Genomic DNA, 17639 nt, shown 5'->3' on the forward strand with positions numbered 1-17639 from the left:
ACGACTTCGAACATTAATGCTTAACAATTTTTACTCATGATGTTCTTCAACGTTCATCAAAGCACCATCTTCCTTTACGCTAAGTTTTGCATGCATAACTATTGCAGAAAATCGTGCAAATAACGATTTTATTTGCTCCACGGATAAGTAGGTACTCGGTTGGAATTACTTATTTTCGCGACCATCATGTCGATAATATCTTTTACCTTGTTTGAAGCTTTTCGTGAAGTCAAGGAAAACTATAGTCCTTTTTAGTCACTTCCCAAAAGATGCATCTGGATATTATGCCAAATAAAAGCTTTGTAGTTGTTAATAAAATGCTAACTTCTGGTTCTGGACCTTTTCTGCAGAGAAAATAGCACCCCGAAAATCGCTAAGTATTTCTCAAGAAAAATATTTATTTTCGTAATGAAAATCTATTTGTCATTTTTGTCATCTTGCCTTTAAGTTCGTATTAACTTAGAGTAATTATCTAAATTTTCAGTAAATCTATCGAGTCTAACCCGAGTTCTTGCTGTATTGGTGATTTTGACGGCATTTTTCGAAAAAAAAATCTTCAAGGAACGTTTTACCCCAAATTACCTATATTCTGATAGGGTAGGTAGCTCTGGTAATGTACAGTGATAATCCAAATTTTTAGTAAAATATTTTAAGTCTAGCAGAAATTACAGTGATTTTGACGGTTTTTAAAAAAAAAACTTTCTAGGGCCGTTTTACCCCAATTGGCACACTTGGCTTATACATGACATCAAAGCTCTTGAGTTGCTCTACAAAATGCCATATTCAGATATTTTTTCTAGCGATGTTGAAAAGAGTATGATGACCCTGAAAATTGACAAATTTAAAAGAAAAATGAGTTTTTTCGTCAATTTACCTCTTTACCCTATATTGTTACCATGCGTTTTGAAGTACTTTTAGTGTAGAATAATACCACAAATTTTTAGAAAAATCCATCGAATCTAGCAGGAGTTATTGCACTTTTTAGTATTTGGACGTTTTTGGACAAATCATTTTCAAGGGCCGTTTTACCCCACTTAACTTCAAAGAAAAAAATTGAAATTTTGCAAAACTTTCTACCTTGAATAGACAAACAAACGCTGAAAATTTCAGCCCAATCGGAGAACATCAAAACAACGTCCCTCAGAAAGGCGGTTGCGGCTGTCGCGAACCTCTTAATTGTTATTGATTCGATGATGTTTTTGAATGACCAGATTCTTGATAGTGAATCTATCAGTTTATATTTGCGTTAACCAAGTCAGAACCAAAATCATCAGTATTGATTCCTGCTTGCACTGCTTTAACGATAGTGGCATCCTGGAAAACAGACTTGGCATTTCTCTGCACCAGGTGTACCCGTCGACTCGCACGAGGAGCAGACTACTCGATTCGCGCGAAGAGAATTTTTTTCGCACGCCGTGAACACGCATTAGTTCGGAGGTGCGCGTGTGTTATTTCTCGAGTACACGGCGGGTGCACCGTGTAGATGAATGAAACCAAATGAGAAAACTAATAACCTACGCTTTGTCTACTTTATATTGGAAAAAAAGTTCAGTCACACGTGTTGAGTAGTTGATTTTCGTGCCATAATGACTTGAAAACAGAAGTATTACAGAGATTACAGAGACCATTATTTCATCTTTGCAGACAGTCTCAGTTCTATTCAGGCTCTTCGTCGGTGAAAATGGCAAAATACTCTCCGTACACGTACAGAAACATCATAATGTTTTATCCGAAAAATCTTATTAGATTACCTTATTGTGGATCCCTTTTCATTGTTTTATTTCGGTTAATAAGGAGGTGGACACTTTGGCTTAAGTGGGCGCAACAAATAGTAATATTTATGATAGACCTACAATTGCCTACAATAAGTTTTTCCAATTTTCTCGTCAGAGTACGCCTTCTAACTTGAAGACCTCGTCCTTTCACTACGGGTTAGACGTACATCTACTGCGAATCAGGCTCACAGATAGTAATCAATGCGTTTGTGGATTGAACCATAATGACAATATGCACGTTTTGGTGGTTTTGTTGGTGCTGAACTCCGAGGCACCAGATCGTTACTTCTGGATACCCATGTTCCAGTTTGTGGTATCCTGGACCAAGGAAACAAGACATGAACGATGCTGATTTGTGACTTCCGTAATACCCCGATTTATTTAGATTGTACCAGTGGGGTGAAATTGTGCCATAAAACCCATTGTTTGTTAGCATTCCCATGGCGATCACAAGACCAAACTTTTTTGAATAAGTTCCCTCCAATATTCAATCAAGAAAGACTAGTCTTCTGAACAGGAAGAGATGGCTGACAAGTCACGGGTTAGAAGTCACAACCTCACAATCTGATCCCGCCTGACGGTACTTGAAAAGCAACGGAATGCTCATCAAACAACAAATCGAACCGCGCGGTAATTAAAAAAGAACATGCTAGTTTTAGTTTTAGGTTTAGTTCTAGTTCGCTTACCCTTCATAAGATATCCTAGAAATAGGGTTTATCTGGTTTCTGATGGAATTAGTAGAAAAAAATTTAAAAAAATTGTTTGAAATAAGTAGCAATCAGGAATATTCACTATTGTTCTAGTGTATGAGCATCTAACAACGTGGACCATACGTGCTTACCCCTTCGTTACTCTCATTTTTTTTATTCATACCACGAGCCTGATACACTGACCTGAGAATCCAAGAAAAGGACATCTCGAACAAAATAAAAGATGTGAAGAACTGGCAAAGAAAAGCTGCGCTGCGATCGATTGCAAAAGGCTGTAAAAAGCTGAAATACTAGAGTGGCTAATTAAAGATCAGTACCCATTTTTCATATATACATTTATCGTCATACATCAGTTGCATTTGCGACCAACATGTTATGTCCAATGCGCTTTGGTCAGAAAATCTCTAGAGTCATTTTGCTACTGTCGGCTCGGCAGCCAGTAAAAAAGCTTAGAATATTCATTTGAATGCTGGGAAAAATTACCTTGGCTTTAAAAATCAATCGCACTAGCCATGGCAATTATATGACGGACGCCGCGTGCCATCGTTCGGCTTTGCGGAGCAAAACATCGGTTTTAGGTGTAAAACTTCGGCTTTCTCTTTTGCTGAAGTGTAAACGATTCGTTTTCCCCGTGCAGAATGCTCGGGGGTGAGTAGTTGCTTGTCAGGTGTAGCGTAAATGAATCGCGCGCGCGAGGTCCTTTGATTCCCGCGTAGTGCAAGTGAAAAATACACCTTGCTCTTCGGTCGCCCGGAGGAGAAAACCAAGTCTGCAGTGGAAAATATTACCAATATTAGTACGAAACATCATGGCAATACAAGCACCGGTTAATACTTCAAAAGTGTTTTGATTTTGAGCCGTCCAATACATTGAACATACGCTAGAGCACCAAATGCGTTATGAACAACACACTTCCGTTGTACTGGTTCCGAAACAGTACAGAAATTGCTCTGAAAAGACGCAATATTGATGTGGTTACGCACACTTCAACTTTTGTGTGTAGGAAAATGCTATCTGTCAAAATTCATAGTATTTTGTCCGTGAGCGAAAAAAAACTTCTATTGATCAATATTTTAAGTGGAAAAAATAATAGGTGAAAAGTAAGCTATAAAAAATAGCGAAAACATCGCCTCAGATAGAAATTTAGTTGTTTTGTACATTTATTTTTTATCTTTTGTCACCAATTAGGCGATTTCAAATGAAAATTATGACTGTTATATAGGATGCTAGGGCGTAATGGTGAATACCTTTTTTTGATTATTTTACTGTGCGCTTTAAACAACTCCAAACAATGCTAAGCATTATATTTTATTAGTGTTTTTTTATTCTCCCTCACTCGGTGGCTCATTCCATTTGTAAATGCGATTTTACCCTCCCGCCTGTGCCAGTACGATCATGAATTTTTGTTTCTGGTTTTATACTTTGTTATGCCCACCTCATGGCGGTGTAAATAATTGTTTTAATTTGTGGCAGAAACAGTGCTGTTATAAGTAGTTTAGATTAGATTTCATTCTAAGTAAGCAACCTACTCGACGGTAACACATTTGATTTGATTGAATATCTATTATTCTAGTAAGGCATACATGAATATGCTTGACTTAAACTTTAACTTTTGTGAAATTGAATAAATTCAACGCTTCTCATCCAAATGATGCAGTAATAGCACAATGCAAGAACTTCGAAAACAAAAACTTGGCTACTCGTTTTACGTTTTGCTCTAAAAGTTTCAAATCAACTTTCGTTTCAGGCTCCCCTCAATATCATAAACCAGCGCTCGAGCACCGAAAGCTCACGGAAAGTACCTGACACAACCAGGTCCGAATCATTGATGTGAAGCAATCAATATCCCAGGGCTCTGTTACAAGAGCTCGAAAATGTAGATTCTTGGTTGCACACGATCACCCACATGCAGCAGACCTCGACTCGCCACGTCACGATTGAAACGATGCGGAGGAGTAAGAATTATAATGCATGTATGCGCCAGAATAGCGAAAAGAAGCAAGAAGAAATAGCCAGCCCGCACAAAATCGACGCAGGTCCGTCTGGGCTACAATGGACCGAGAAAGGAAACTTCCGTCACTCAGTGCTTGCCTACTGGTGGAAAATAAGTCGACCTAGTTTGGCTAGTGATTTTCTGGCAAGAATTCAGTGCATTGACTGCACACCGCATCCGTGCAATCCGTAGTAGCTCCTCACCTGCAGGGAGGTCGAACGCGTGCAAAGGTAACTGCTAGCAGCCAACTCAGAAAATATATGGATGTTGATACATTCAAGAGATGGCTTTTTATTATCTTTTTACGTTCGATGTTGCGGTTTGAAGAGCGAAAGGTTCCTCCTATCTTTCCGTGGTTTTGTCTCTTTTGCTCATGTGTCCACACTTTATGTACTCTGGTTCATGGTTGCTAGCGCAAGTAAGGTCAATTTGCGGTGTTATTTCTTCAGCACAAACCAAATATCTAACATATATTCCAAAATCCACCCAACCGACGTATACTTCAATATATTTGTTTTGAATGGCAATTTACAACCTACAGATGGCTCTATATATAGTATGGAGATGTGAAAGTTCATTACAAAGATTAGTGTGGTGCAGTAGACAGCAGACAAATTCATCTAACAAAAACATGAACCACTCTTATAATCTATGTTTGCAGAGAGGATTTGATGATTTCGCTGGATTGAGTGAAAAAAGCAATGTTTTTTTAAAAAAGATAAACGATTTTGAACCAACTAGTAAAACGGACCAAAATGCCACTCGAGCTATTTGACTTGTGATTATTGAATAGTTCATTCTGACATAGAGAAATTTTTATATAAATCTGCTGCTACATGCTGAGATTGTGATATAGTAAAACCAGGAATCACATGTCAAATTGAGAAAATTTTTCAGATTGTAATTGTTTGGGTCGAAAATACCTAACTCAAACCATTCTAAACGATAGACCACTTTACAGTTTAAAACTAATAAACTGTATCTCACCTCAATTTTTTTCCTAAAAGACAATCAAAAAACACATTGAGAGTAGAGCTCGAATCAAATATGGTGAGCGAATGAATCCTTTGAAAACAGAAATAAGATCAAAAAGTGACAAACCCACAACCGAATCGGACGGGGTGAGTTTTATTTTTTCAGTGGCACAGGTGCCAATGTTGTGGCTTGGTGTTGGAGCGATGAACCGCCTCGGTGCCACACAGTGGGACCCGGTAGGTTTCGTTTCAGTGACTACATATTCCGCCCGTCTCGTGGCGTGTGAAGGCGTTGGATTTGAAGCACGTACCTACCTGCTTTCGTTAGCTCTAGTTTGCTCGACCGATGGGAACTTTGTAGATCGCTTTGAAGTCGTAAACAGGCTGGAGAAAAGGTTTCGCAACCGTCACCCCTGTTTCCAGCGCGAAGCAGCACTTCAAAGCTAATGATGACGTTGTGTATCGGAAGGCTGTCCACTTTCGGGAATGGTTTTGAATCCTAACGCACGTGTTGAAAGGATTTCTTGTGTGCTATTCCAATGTGATTAATTTGATTGTAATTCAAGATTGACATGGGAAATACATTTCGATTTCCTCTCGGTTTGCGGTGTGCATCCGGTGGTGATTCATTATTCCGAACTCAAATGTTAGCAGAAACTATTCATATGCAAATCACATTGGAATATATAAAATCAGTTTCAATAGTATTTTTTCTGACCCTGATTTGTACATGTCGGAATAAAAAATGTTATGCTATTTGAAGAAAAATTCTAACCTCCAACAAGTATGCATCAATGCACCAATATCCTGTAAAAAGTATAAAATATATGAAGGTAAATAGAAGCATATTTGTTGTCCTGTAAAAATGTTTTACGCTCGAATACCATCAGATGAGAAATATGCCCCATAACTGAGTTGTACTTTTTCGAATATACCTTCACCTTGATTAAGAAATTTCAATTCAGTGAACAATATATTGCTCGATATTTGAACACCGATACTTTATGGAAGTGAATAATATTTGTTCGGAATCAGTAAAAATAAAGCGAAATCGTAGAACGGCAATCTATCATGTTGTGTAGTATAGTAAGCAAACACCGAGCTACGGCGTGTGCGATTTACTTTATTATTCCCGAAAAGGATTGAGTAGATTGATTCGATTAATTGAAATCGTAATAAAGTGTAATTGCAGGGCCATTATTTCACGATTGAAACACGTATTAAACGTGATAAACAAAGTTAGGGTGAATGTACGAACCTCTAGCTGAAATGGAACCTATTATAGTTGATGTTGCAAAAAATCCCAGAGACCACAATTGGGTCATTGAGCCGTAACTCCTGTATCGTGAGCATTTCTCCCCTGCTTTTTCTTGTTTTGATTCTCGGCAGGGCGACCAACAAACAGATATTTCATGGCCAAAAGTGACGTGTTCAATTTCGATGAAACATATAACGATTGTTTGATTCCACGATTGCGGCTGATGAATTGCCACAGATGACTGAAACGTAGCTATAAATCGGTACGCGAAACATTTATGTTCGAACTATGTTTGCGTTCGGAAATTCCAGACTATTTAGAAAATTAATCTCTACGAAACATAGGACTGATGGTGCATGAACAATTAGTCACGGAATAGATGAAAACGTTTAATATATTTGTCAATCTTTTGATATTCTTATTACTGCTAGATTATTTTACGTTCCGTGATGTACCGTTATGAAAGCTTATAAAAAGGGCTAAAATATTTGAAGATTCTAAATATATTTTGAACAAAAAATAAATCGTCAAAGAAACCCGTAACTTACCTTAGTAAAAACTTCATACTTCATATATTCAAAGTAGAAGTAATAAGTAGTAATGATCAAGTATTCATAGAATTCATTTACCATTTTTCGGTTTTCACTCTCTTGTTCTTCTACTTTATTCTTCTTTAAAACATTAGTATCTACATGATTTTTTCCACTAATTCAAAGTAATATTGAATAGCTTAATGGATCTAGTACGAATCTATTGAAGTAATTAGCAAGTTTTACAGAGAAACCATTCATCAGATAGATTACGTTCAGTGATTTCAGTGATTTAGGATACACTTTAAACCCTCAAAAAGAATTGCAGGAAACTTTTGAAACAGGGTGTCACCTTGAAAGTGATACACAGATTGGAGTGCCTCTTTTCGCATCGAGAGACCTACCCTGTGTCTGTGTGCGAGTCCAATATCATCGGTGATAGCCACAACCAATCAGCAGGCTGGCAATAGCGCAAGCCAAACCAACAGGACATCCTCAAAATGAACAAACTAGACTGTCATGTCCGAAAGAACAAAATACATGCGCAAGAATAAGTTGACATGTGCAACACAAGGCAGCTTCATTGCCTTGTGTGAGCATTAGCTGTATGTGAGCTCTCATGAGTAGCTTGTTCATGTGGCTGTTAGAGTAAAAAGAGCGAACAGTCGTCAATATAGTGTCGCACCCCAGTCATTTTCCGGAGCATGGTCATAACACTATGCATAAAATAATAAAAATGACCTTGGATACGTAGCTTTTAAGAAACAAAAGATCCACGAACTATTTTGCAGAAATTTGCTGATAGGGTTGCCAGATCTCGATTGCTACTGAAGACGCACGCTGCTCATAATATATTTTTTCAGATGAAAAATTGTTTCGCTTGGGGACTGTTATGAACGAGCAGAATGATCGTGTATATAGGGTGTGTCTTCGTGATATTCAGATGATAAAAGAGAAGCGAAACGATTCAAGAATACTTCAGCTGTGATGGTTTGAAAAGAAATATCCAACAGAGGTAAGTTGCCATTGCTATTCTTCGACAGGGGTGTGAAAGTTAAAAGAATACTACCTACAACACTTCTTTAAAGACCGTTTGGTGCCTTTTGCCAAGAAATTATTTAGAGAAGAAAGTTTTTGATTTCAACAAGATTCAACACCAGCGCAAAAGACATTGGATATTCAAAAGTGGTGAATCGAAAACTTACCGTGTTTTATCAGTATCTCTGGATGGCCCGCATCCTCTCCCGATTTGAATCCATTGGATTCTAGCATTTGGGAGTACATGCTAGGAAAGCTGGGTGAAGTAAAACACATGACTTTGGACAGTTTTAGAAACCGTTTGTTTGAAATCTGGGATGAAATGCCGATCGAAGTCGCGAGTGCGATTTGTGTGCGCTTGCGGTCCGCAATGAAATGTAAAGTGGAAGATTTAAATTGAACTGGTTCAACTCTAACTTTACTATCCTACAATAATAATAAAAAAGAACCAGAGAAGAAATATTCATAATCTTATAGCATGAATAAAGTGTGTCACTTCCACGGCGACACCCTGTATACACCCACCGAAAACAAATTAAACTTAAAATTTCAAATTATTTAAGAATAACCTTGTTCCAATAATGTAATATGATTCCAGCAGTAATTTCAAATCCTAGAGTGCGTTAGGTTGAGCTTCAAACATTTAGTTTGCGACCTGGAAGGAGCGTGAAACTTAGCTCCAGCCCCCACAAGTTCCTACTTTACGCCTACATGAGTTATATGATTAAAGGGTGTACGGAATCAAACTGCATCATTTTTAAATGGCTGTAACTTTTTACTCATAGAGTATTTTCTATTGCATATTCGGATGAAATATTTTCAATGTGTATTGTTGACACTGTGTAAGTTGCACTCAGTTGCCAGTGCAATCATTGCGAAGATGGAGTCGGAAAAACAGAAGAGGTGTAAAGAAGTTTTGCCCACATACCTCGGAAATCCGAATCTCTCTCATCGTACAATCAGCAGGAAGCTGGGAATGGTTTAATCTACGGTAACTTGCGTTTAAAATCGCTGCAACGAGCATTTGACCATCGTCCGGAAAGAAAAATATGGCCAATAATGGATCTCCGTGGATCACAAGCGGGTAGTTCAAGCTTTCAAGAGAAATCCGAACAGTTCAGTTAGAGATGTGGCTAAAAAACTGCATTTGAGTAAAACTTTCGTTCAAGATGCGAAAAAACGTGAAGGTGAAATGTGCGGTTGTTCAAGCTCAAGCTCAAGATGCGAAAAAACGTGAAGGATTACACACGTGCAAAGTTCAGAAGACGCCGAAGCGCAATGAACGGCAGAATACGGTACAACACGTGCACGGAAGCTCTACACTCAGATGTTGATGGAACCAACCTCGTTATGGATGACGAAACATATGTAAAATTAGACGTCCGGCAACTTCCGGGGTTCCAGTACTTCACCGTTCCTGGGTACGTTAGAAAGCAGAAGGTGTCAAAGTATGCCAAAAAGTACATGGCTTAGCAAGCAATTTGCTTGCGTGAAAAGCGGAGCACCCCATTCGTGACAACGGGATGGTCAAAGAAAAGGCATACTTGAAGGAATGCCTCCAAAAGCGTTTACTTCCACTTCTGAGGTCACACAATGGTCCAAAAACATTCTGGCTGGATTTGGTCTCGTGTCATTACTCGAATTATCTCGTATCTCCTTTACCCACTCCATGATGAAGTGGAGTTTACATGTGGTCAATTTTACAGAAAGGTTGACTTTCTTGGCAAGTTTCCTAATGGAACCTTCCTGGCTGCGAGAAAAATTTTTGCACGGACCAATATGATCATGTTTAGCATACATGCAAACCGCAAACCTTCACTTTTCGGGCTCTTCTGCTCAGGACCATGCAATGAACTGTGGCCAAATTGTATCCTACCACCCTTAAAACCTCCTTCGGCATCTTCTGGACTAGCAGCAAACTCGTAATACCTTCTTTGCTATACATTTCCATGAATTTGGTATGGAATAATTCCGATGTTCTGAAGTACCAGTTGAAAGAAACGTGATCAAATACGCTCTGTACAGAATTAAGTTATTAGTTACATAAATCAACCCAATATTAAAGTTCAAACAATTTCGCATTTTTCCTGCCGCACCCTGTAGCCAAGTGAGGCGATGGCTTACGCGTCTATGATCGCGTACCACGGCGCTTGAGGCGGTTGAGAAAATGCTTCGTCAACCTGAGCGTCTGTTAATCAAAATAGTGCGACTCAAAACAGCGTCTGATCTACATGTTGGAATCCTAGTGGCAGCTTGGGACTCTTAACAATGCAGACACAATGGTTTTCCGAGTAGACAGGTGGTTGGGGAAGGCCCGACAGGCCGCCCAGTACCCAATAACGTTTGCATTAGAGATGTTAAAAAATCACCGCTTTTTTGGGATTACCTTCACACACACCGACGAAACTACCAATGCAGCATCAATCATAGTAACCCATGAGTCAGCAGAAAAAAATTGACAGCTCTATCAGTTGAACTTTAACCGTGATGGTGAAAACATTGAAGCTACTCCGTTCAGCAGTGTGCGCGTTCAAAGAACGGTACTCCGTCGTGTCGTAAACGGGAATCGTGCGGCACTCTGTGGACGCCAGATACGCCCGTTCCAGCATCTTCAACATCTTGCACTATTGGACAACAATCAAAGCATGGAAAGAAAACCCTGTTTCGGAGGGCCGACCCTGAGCGACAAGAAGTTTCAAAGGAAGCTGACCTAGGGAAAAGTTGCTACTTCGTTGCGTGCGCTCGGCCGAGAGGTCGGTACAACCGGCCGAACCGTGGAAAAGTACCTAAGAAAATTGGACATGCATGTTAAGAAGCTGCACAGAAGTGCACTTCCGTCCACCAATCTCCGAGCTACAGCTGATGATGCAGCGGCAGCGGTTAATAAGATGGTGAATTCAATTTTCCCGGCGATTTGTGACGTGGTGGTGGTGATGGGGCACTTCGTATTTTATTTTCTACACGAAGGGAGTGAGCCCCGAGGTGAAGTTCATTTCACAAATCAATTCCCCAAGTAGGTGCTGCTATGGCTGACAATCAGCGAGAAGGGGATGTCAAAGTCGCTTTTCTTCCACCCCGGACTGGACGTGATCAGGGAAATTTATAATATGAAGTGACTGCCGGAAGTTGCGTCGTTCATGGAGAAATACGATAAGGGCAAAGACGCGGTGTTCTGGCCGAATCTGGCGTCGGCCCATTACTCGAAATTATCATTGGAGAAGATGCGCCTGAATGTCGATGTCGTACCCAAGTCGGGGAGCCCAACGTCCCCCAGCTACGTTTCATTGAAAATTTCTGGGCAAACCAGAAGTGAAAGACAATTTTGTCGCGAAAACTGAGGATGATTAAAAAAATAAAATGAAGAAAGAGCTCAAAAACATGCCTACACGCGTGTTTTCGTCCGCCGTGGCGAATGTTCGAGCTAACTGCAGGCAGGCCACTCGCAAGGGTGCAGGATTTCTTTATGTGGGCTAATATAGTTACATTCCATGGAAAATTCATCAAACTCAATCATCTGTCTTAGTATTTTTTATCATTACCCGAAAAATGGTCATTTTTTAAATGCAAACGTTATGTTACAATTAACCTAATAGATAAAATGAATCGGTACAATCAGCATAAACCTAAGAAACAATTTAAGGACTACGATTGGAAGCTCGGAACATGGACCTTCAAACCGCTTTGCTTTCCGGAATGAGGGTAGTTCTCCAGAGATGAGCTATATTCACGCAACTTTGTAGTCGTGAAGGAACTTTGTTGGACAAGACAATATGGGCACGGGGCACCCAGAGTTGCGACACAACCAGCGAGCTGAGATCCGGCTTCATGATACCGGTTAAGATAGTCGATCAACATGAAGATGTGCAAGTTGAGGAAAGAGAGCTGGTTGTTTAAATACAGTATCATCAACTCGCACTGCCTACATGAAGAGAAACCCAACGACAAGAAGGAAGTGTTCTACGCTCAGCTGGACTGGGTCTACGATAGCTGCACGCGACGGGACATGAGAATCGTTATCGAAGGCTTAAGTAGGACGAGAGGCAATGTACAAATCAGTAATCGGGTCAAATAGCTTGCACGCTGAGTCTGATTATAACGGCCAGCCATGCATGAGCTGTGCAATCTTCCTTGATATGGTAATCCGAAGTACCTCCTCTTCCTTCCCCGCAAAGATATCCACAAAACCACCTGGAGATCTTTCAACCACTCGACACAAAATCAAATCGATCACGATTTAATCGACGGCAGGTTCTTCTCTGACGTCACCAACGTTTGCACTAGCCGGAGTGATGCGCTGTTCTAAAACCTTTCGACGGTGTATAATTTTGAGCAACCTTGGAACGCCGGGATTGCCAGGAATGCTGCATCATGAGGCAGCGCTACCCATGGAAGAGCAGCGCAACTACTTTTGAAGATGGCTGGAGGACCATTCGATCCGGATCCTAGAAATGACTGGTTTGACGGCGAATACAACCAGTTAGTCGAGGAAAAGACCAAAGCACGGACGAGAATGCTGCGGCACCGTACGAGAGCGAACGTTGAACGATACCTATTGGTACGACACAGCCAAAACTCAGTCCTCCGAAGGAAGAGCCGAGATCCCGTAGCGATGGAAGAGCTGTACCAAGCTAAGCCCACTCGAAAGGCTGTGGCTACGTGCCGCAGGGCGGTATGTGCAGGAGCCTGGACAGCAACTTCCTTGTGGACGAGTGTGAGGTGATCGAAAGCTGGAAGTAGTACTGTTACGAGCATCTAAACGGCGATTCAGTAGAGCGCGAGGATGGTATGGTAATCGATCTTAGTGAACGACTAGAAGACAACAGGAATTCAGCTCCGTACCGCTTGGAGGTGAAAGAGATGATTTTCCGGCTGAAAAATTGGAGCTGCTTGAGTGAACAAACTTCCCAGCGAGTTGTTGAAATACGGTAGAAAAACAATGGTAAGAACGGTGCACTGGGTCATTTCCGAGATTTGGGAGGGAGAACGAGTGCCAGAGAAGTGGAGGGAAGGTATCGTGAAGCCCATCTTAAAAGAGCGACAGGCTAGAGTTTTGAAATTACTAGGCAATAACACTACTAAACACCGTCTACAAGGTACTCTTCTGAATACTTTGCCTTCGATTATCATAATTTGCGAAGTAGTTCCTGGGGCATAACCAGATATTCGCGGTTAAGTAGGTTATGCAGAAATGTCGCGAAAGCAATATTACTCCGGATATTCCAAGAGTCAGTTCAACTGTTTTGCTTCGCCGATGATATCCATACTGTGGTTCTAACTTTTGTGATGACGGATACATACATCTGACTGATGATTAATTCCTCGAAGATGAAGTACATAAAAGGAAGCGTTTCACGAAAAGACAGGGTTAACCTCCCACCTAGAGTTCAGATTGATGGTGATGAGTTCAAGGTTGATAGTGATGAGTTCTTGTACCTGGGTTCACTAGTAACCGTCGACAACTAAACCAGCGGAAAAATTATTCGGCGCATTATGGCAGGAAATCGCTCCAAGTTTTGCCTTCAGTAGACGCTCCGATCGAATAGTATTCACGGTCTCACTAAGTTGACCATCTTCAGGACACTAATCAGACTGGTAGTTCTCTATGGACTTTGTTTGTGGAGGCCCAAAGCGCCCTTGCAGTCTACGAATGAAAGGTATTGCGTACCATCTTCGGTGGACTGCAGATGGAGAACGGAACGTGGAGGAGGCGAATGAACCACGAACTGCACGAGCTGCTTGGAGAGCCATCTATTGTCCACACCGTCTAAATTGGCAGGCAGCATGTCGTAAGAATCTTGTCTGGAAACCAATCTGTTAGGGATGAGACGGTGAAGTGCTCAGTGGGTAAGGAGAATCGATCAAGTGGAAGACCACCTATGGATCCTACGCAGACTGCAGATCTGGCAAACTGCAGCTACGGACCAAGTGGACTGTAGACGACTCTTACGTACAATAAGGTACGCTGCAATCAACTTTCTAAGTAGGTACATAAAAATGTATGTATTGCACAATTCATTCTTTAAAAGTTAATATATTAAATTGATAATGCAAAGAGTTATCTTCCGAATTATTCATTCAATATTTTTACTACCTAAATGTGAATTGTGCATTATCGATTATAGCGTTCCGTGTGCAAAAAATCATTCAAGATAACGTGATATTTTGAGAAATCATGTAAAGCCCTTGCAAAAAAGAATCGAGTGCACCAGTTTTAAAACCTTCAATATCTACGGACAGGGGGATTAATAACAGTCATTCTGCCAATTGAAACAGCCGTCAGTTTTTCGAAAATGAGCCAACTCGCAATCAAATTTGTTTGACAGCGAAACTTTTCATCTTGATGTGATGACAGTTGCCGAAAGGAATGGAATGAAAATGGAATTCGAATGACTGCGTGAAATGTTCAGTTTCATTTTGTGCATCGAAAATGTTAAGCCCAATTTTAAATTTTAACGAATCAATCAAGAAATAATGCCGCAACCAGGCTTGTAAACGCTCAACACTTTTATTTGATTTCGCTTCATTAGTGCGCATCGCAGTAGGCTTTCGCTCGTAAATGCAAAACGATCGTCGGCTCTCGTACAAAGAACAGATTTTTGACATTCGCGCATCGAAGAAATGCGCACTGTTATTCGTTCGGTTATTTTTTTTTTGGTTTACTTCTGTCTATTCAATCTTGTTATGGTTGAGAAATATTATTACAAGATCAATGATATATGCCTATATTACAAAGTCTCTGCACACAACGCGCGTAATTTTGATTTCTATAAAAAATGTCCAAGTACGTTCACGTACGTTCCAAGTAAAAAAACGGTGAGTAGTCGTTTAACATGTTTGTTCAAGAACATATATAGACAGCGAGATTTGCCCCCGTCAGAAGCAAAAGAATACGATTATCGCAGTGAAAGTTCGTTCTACCGTAACCATTTCCAATGCAACAACAATAGCAGAGATCAAAATGCGCTGTTTCACACCAAAGCTTGTAAATGTACAATGAAAACAAATGATATATTTTGTATGTTGTTTGTCTTTTTTGTCGGCTAATTTTGACACTTCTATATAAGCCTTTTCGGATTTACTCTGACGTTTCTTCGCTTGAGGTGACATCTCTGGTAGAAATAAAAATTGCTACCAAAGCTGGATTATATGGATTATCGACTACCATGATGAAATGCGCTGTTCACCTGTTCCTTTCAATAAGTTTTTTGTCCAGCTTTGAAATCTACATTCATCGTCACAAAAACCCTTAAACAAATTATTTCCAGAACAACGGGTTGGACATTTGGAGCTTATGTTATATTTTAATTCTGTCTATCTAATCATTTCACCCCGGCTGACAGTTCCCCAACACCTCCTTTTATGGCCGAGATGTTGTCATAATTACAATTTCATTTCCAGATAGTCTTCATGTGCTGAGCAAAACACACTAGCTCAATAATTATGATACATGCAGTGCGAGATTGGTTATTGAATAACATTCATGAGAAAAACATCACATAAAAAGGATTCCACTGAGCCTGAAACACCATCAAAAAATCCCCCTCTCAGTTTCATCGGTTCTATAGCACAGTGTCTTTGGTGCCAGAGTGCGATGGGACATCAAAACTGTACGCCAGGTCGTGATGGAGACCCCGAAAAACAGTAGTTTTGTTTCCGATCAATCAAAACGTATTCATAAAACAGCACGATTGATATGTATATTTATATTTACCTAGTGGATCTACCCTGTAAATTGGAGTTTCCGGGTCCGCTCGCAACACCAGGGGCGACGATAAAAGTAGCAGGAATATCAGTATCCAATAAAACAAATGATGGTGTATTGATTTGATGTGTATCAATTCCATTACTGCGCTTCTCGTTTGCACGGTTCTCCTTTTTTGTATACCGTGCATTCTCAACGACTTTTGCTGCTGCTACTGCTGCTACCGGAACGTATTTGAATTGATCACTTTTTAATTATAATTGCATTGCGTGGTTGCAATTACTCTGACTACTAGCTATCAATTAACGTGGGACGATGAATGAAAATTTACTGTCATCTATATTAATTTTACGAGTGTTAAATTTTTCGCAATATCGGAACTGTCGTTCCTTCCGTCGGTACAATTTATTACGATTCGAGATTCACTGTACTGCTTTACCGCTTTTTTGTGGTTATTATTTTATAATGATTAATTATCTCACTTTTTTGGCACCGTTAAAAGCATATTGCCGCTCACTTTATTACTATTGAATTGAAAAAAAGTTATCGCCGTTTTTGTTTACACCGGTCAAATTTTGCCCGACGAGGTTCCATGCCAGCGATTCCGCATCGTAAAAAAGAATATGGGTCTATCATTATTGCAAGCCGCGCTCGTTATGAGAATGAATTCATAAAATCATCTCCAGGCGACAGTTCCGCTAGAATAAACACCTATGTCCCACAAAAGCTCCGCATGAAAGTCGACCGACAGCCTAGGATCCTGAAACGAGTAGAAAACGGAAGAAGAAAGAAGCTATTATTACTATTTGCGTTCGTAAAACTTTTACGCAGACTGTTCTCGTCTTGCCTTCCGCGCAGGATGTTTAGATTGGGGTGGTCTCTTGGGCCGAAGGCTCACAGTATATGCTGATTGTTTGCTCCTGATGTTTTCCGATGGATCCACCGTTTTGTTGAGTGACTGTGTGTACGTTAATCAAACATAAATTGCAACATAAAAAGTCTTCGGGCGTTGTTCCTTGCACTCTTGATTTTAGTTGGTCTCGCAATAAGGGAAAATTGCTCAGTCAGAGACCGCAGCAAACCCGACCGAACCGAAGTACTATAACATAACGGGGAGGTAATTAAAAGTTTTCGAAGCGTATGACGTGAGTGAATTTATATGTTGTTATGGACGCTAGCATTAAGCTCATGAGTGATGTAACATGATAAATAAATATTTACTATGTATCGTCGGTGTGATTTGCCCGGACGGATGGCCGCCATGCCGGAAGCTCACACGAGTGATTGAATCTAGTTGGAATGTTTGTTACGTCGTAGGAGGACAATTGAACAAACTTCAACCGAGGAGCGACTGCGAGTGATGGGTAAAAGTTTCTATGATATACCGCGTACCAATCCCATTTTGTTTTACCCATTTTAGCAAATTACGACGCACAACACGTAGCAAAACGTGGAAACGTGTAACGTTGGCATCAGAGACGAATGGCTTGATATATTTTACAGAAAAAAAACGCGCACTGTTCCACGAAAACGTAATGGCAATAATGAATTTTGCACAGCAATTATCTATTACATATTACGACGATAAAAAGCGTGTTCCAGAGAAAAGATGTTTTCAACTGAACCGTGCAGTAATAGACCTTTTTCTAGTCAGTACCG

General features: G+C 40.3%; 1 protein-coding gene across 2 annotated transcripts in view; it reads right to left on the reverse strand.

The window, feature by feature from the left end:
- Positions 1 to 17639, reverse strand: part of LOC129726663 (protein eva-1 homolog C) — a 421987-nt gene that overhangs the window by 300955 nt on the left and 103393 nt on the right. For both annotated transcript variants that reach the window (XM_055683616.1, XM_055683617.1), the window contains exon 2: positions 15990 to 16740. In XM_055683616.1, the coding sequence (XP_055539591.1) occupies positions 15990 to 16170 (181 nt within the window). In that variant the 5' untranslated portion in view covers positions 16171 to 16740. The remainder of the gene's footprint in view (positions 1 to 15989; positions 16741 to 17639) is intronic.

This window comes from Wyeomyia smithii, chromosome 3 (assembly GCF_029784165.1).
Source record: "Wyeomyia smithii strain HCP4-BCI-WySm-NY-G18 chromosome 3, ASM2978416v1, whole genome shotgun sequence".
Taxonomy (NCBI): Eukaryota; Metazoa; Arthropoda; class Insecta; order Diptera; family Culicidae; genus Wyeomyia; species Wyeomyia smithii.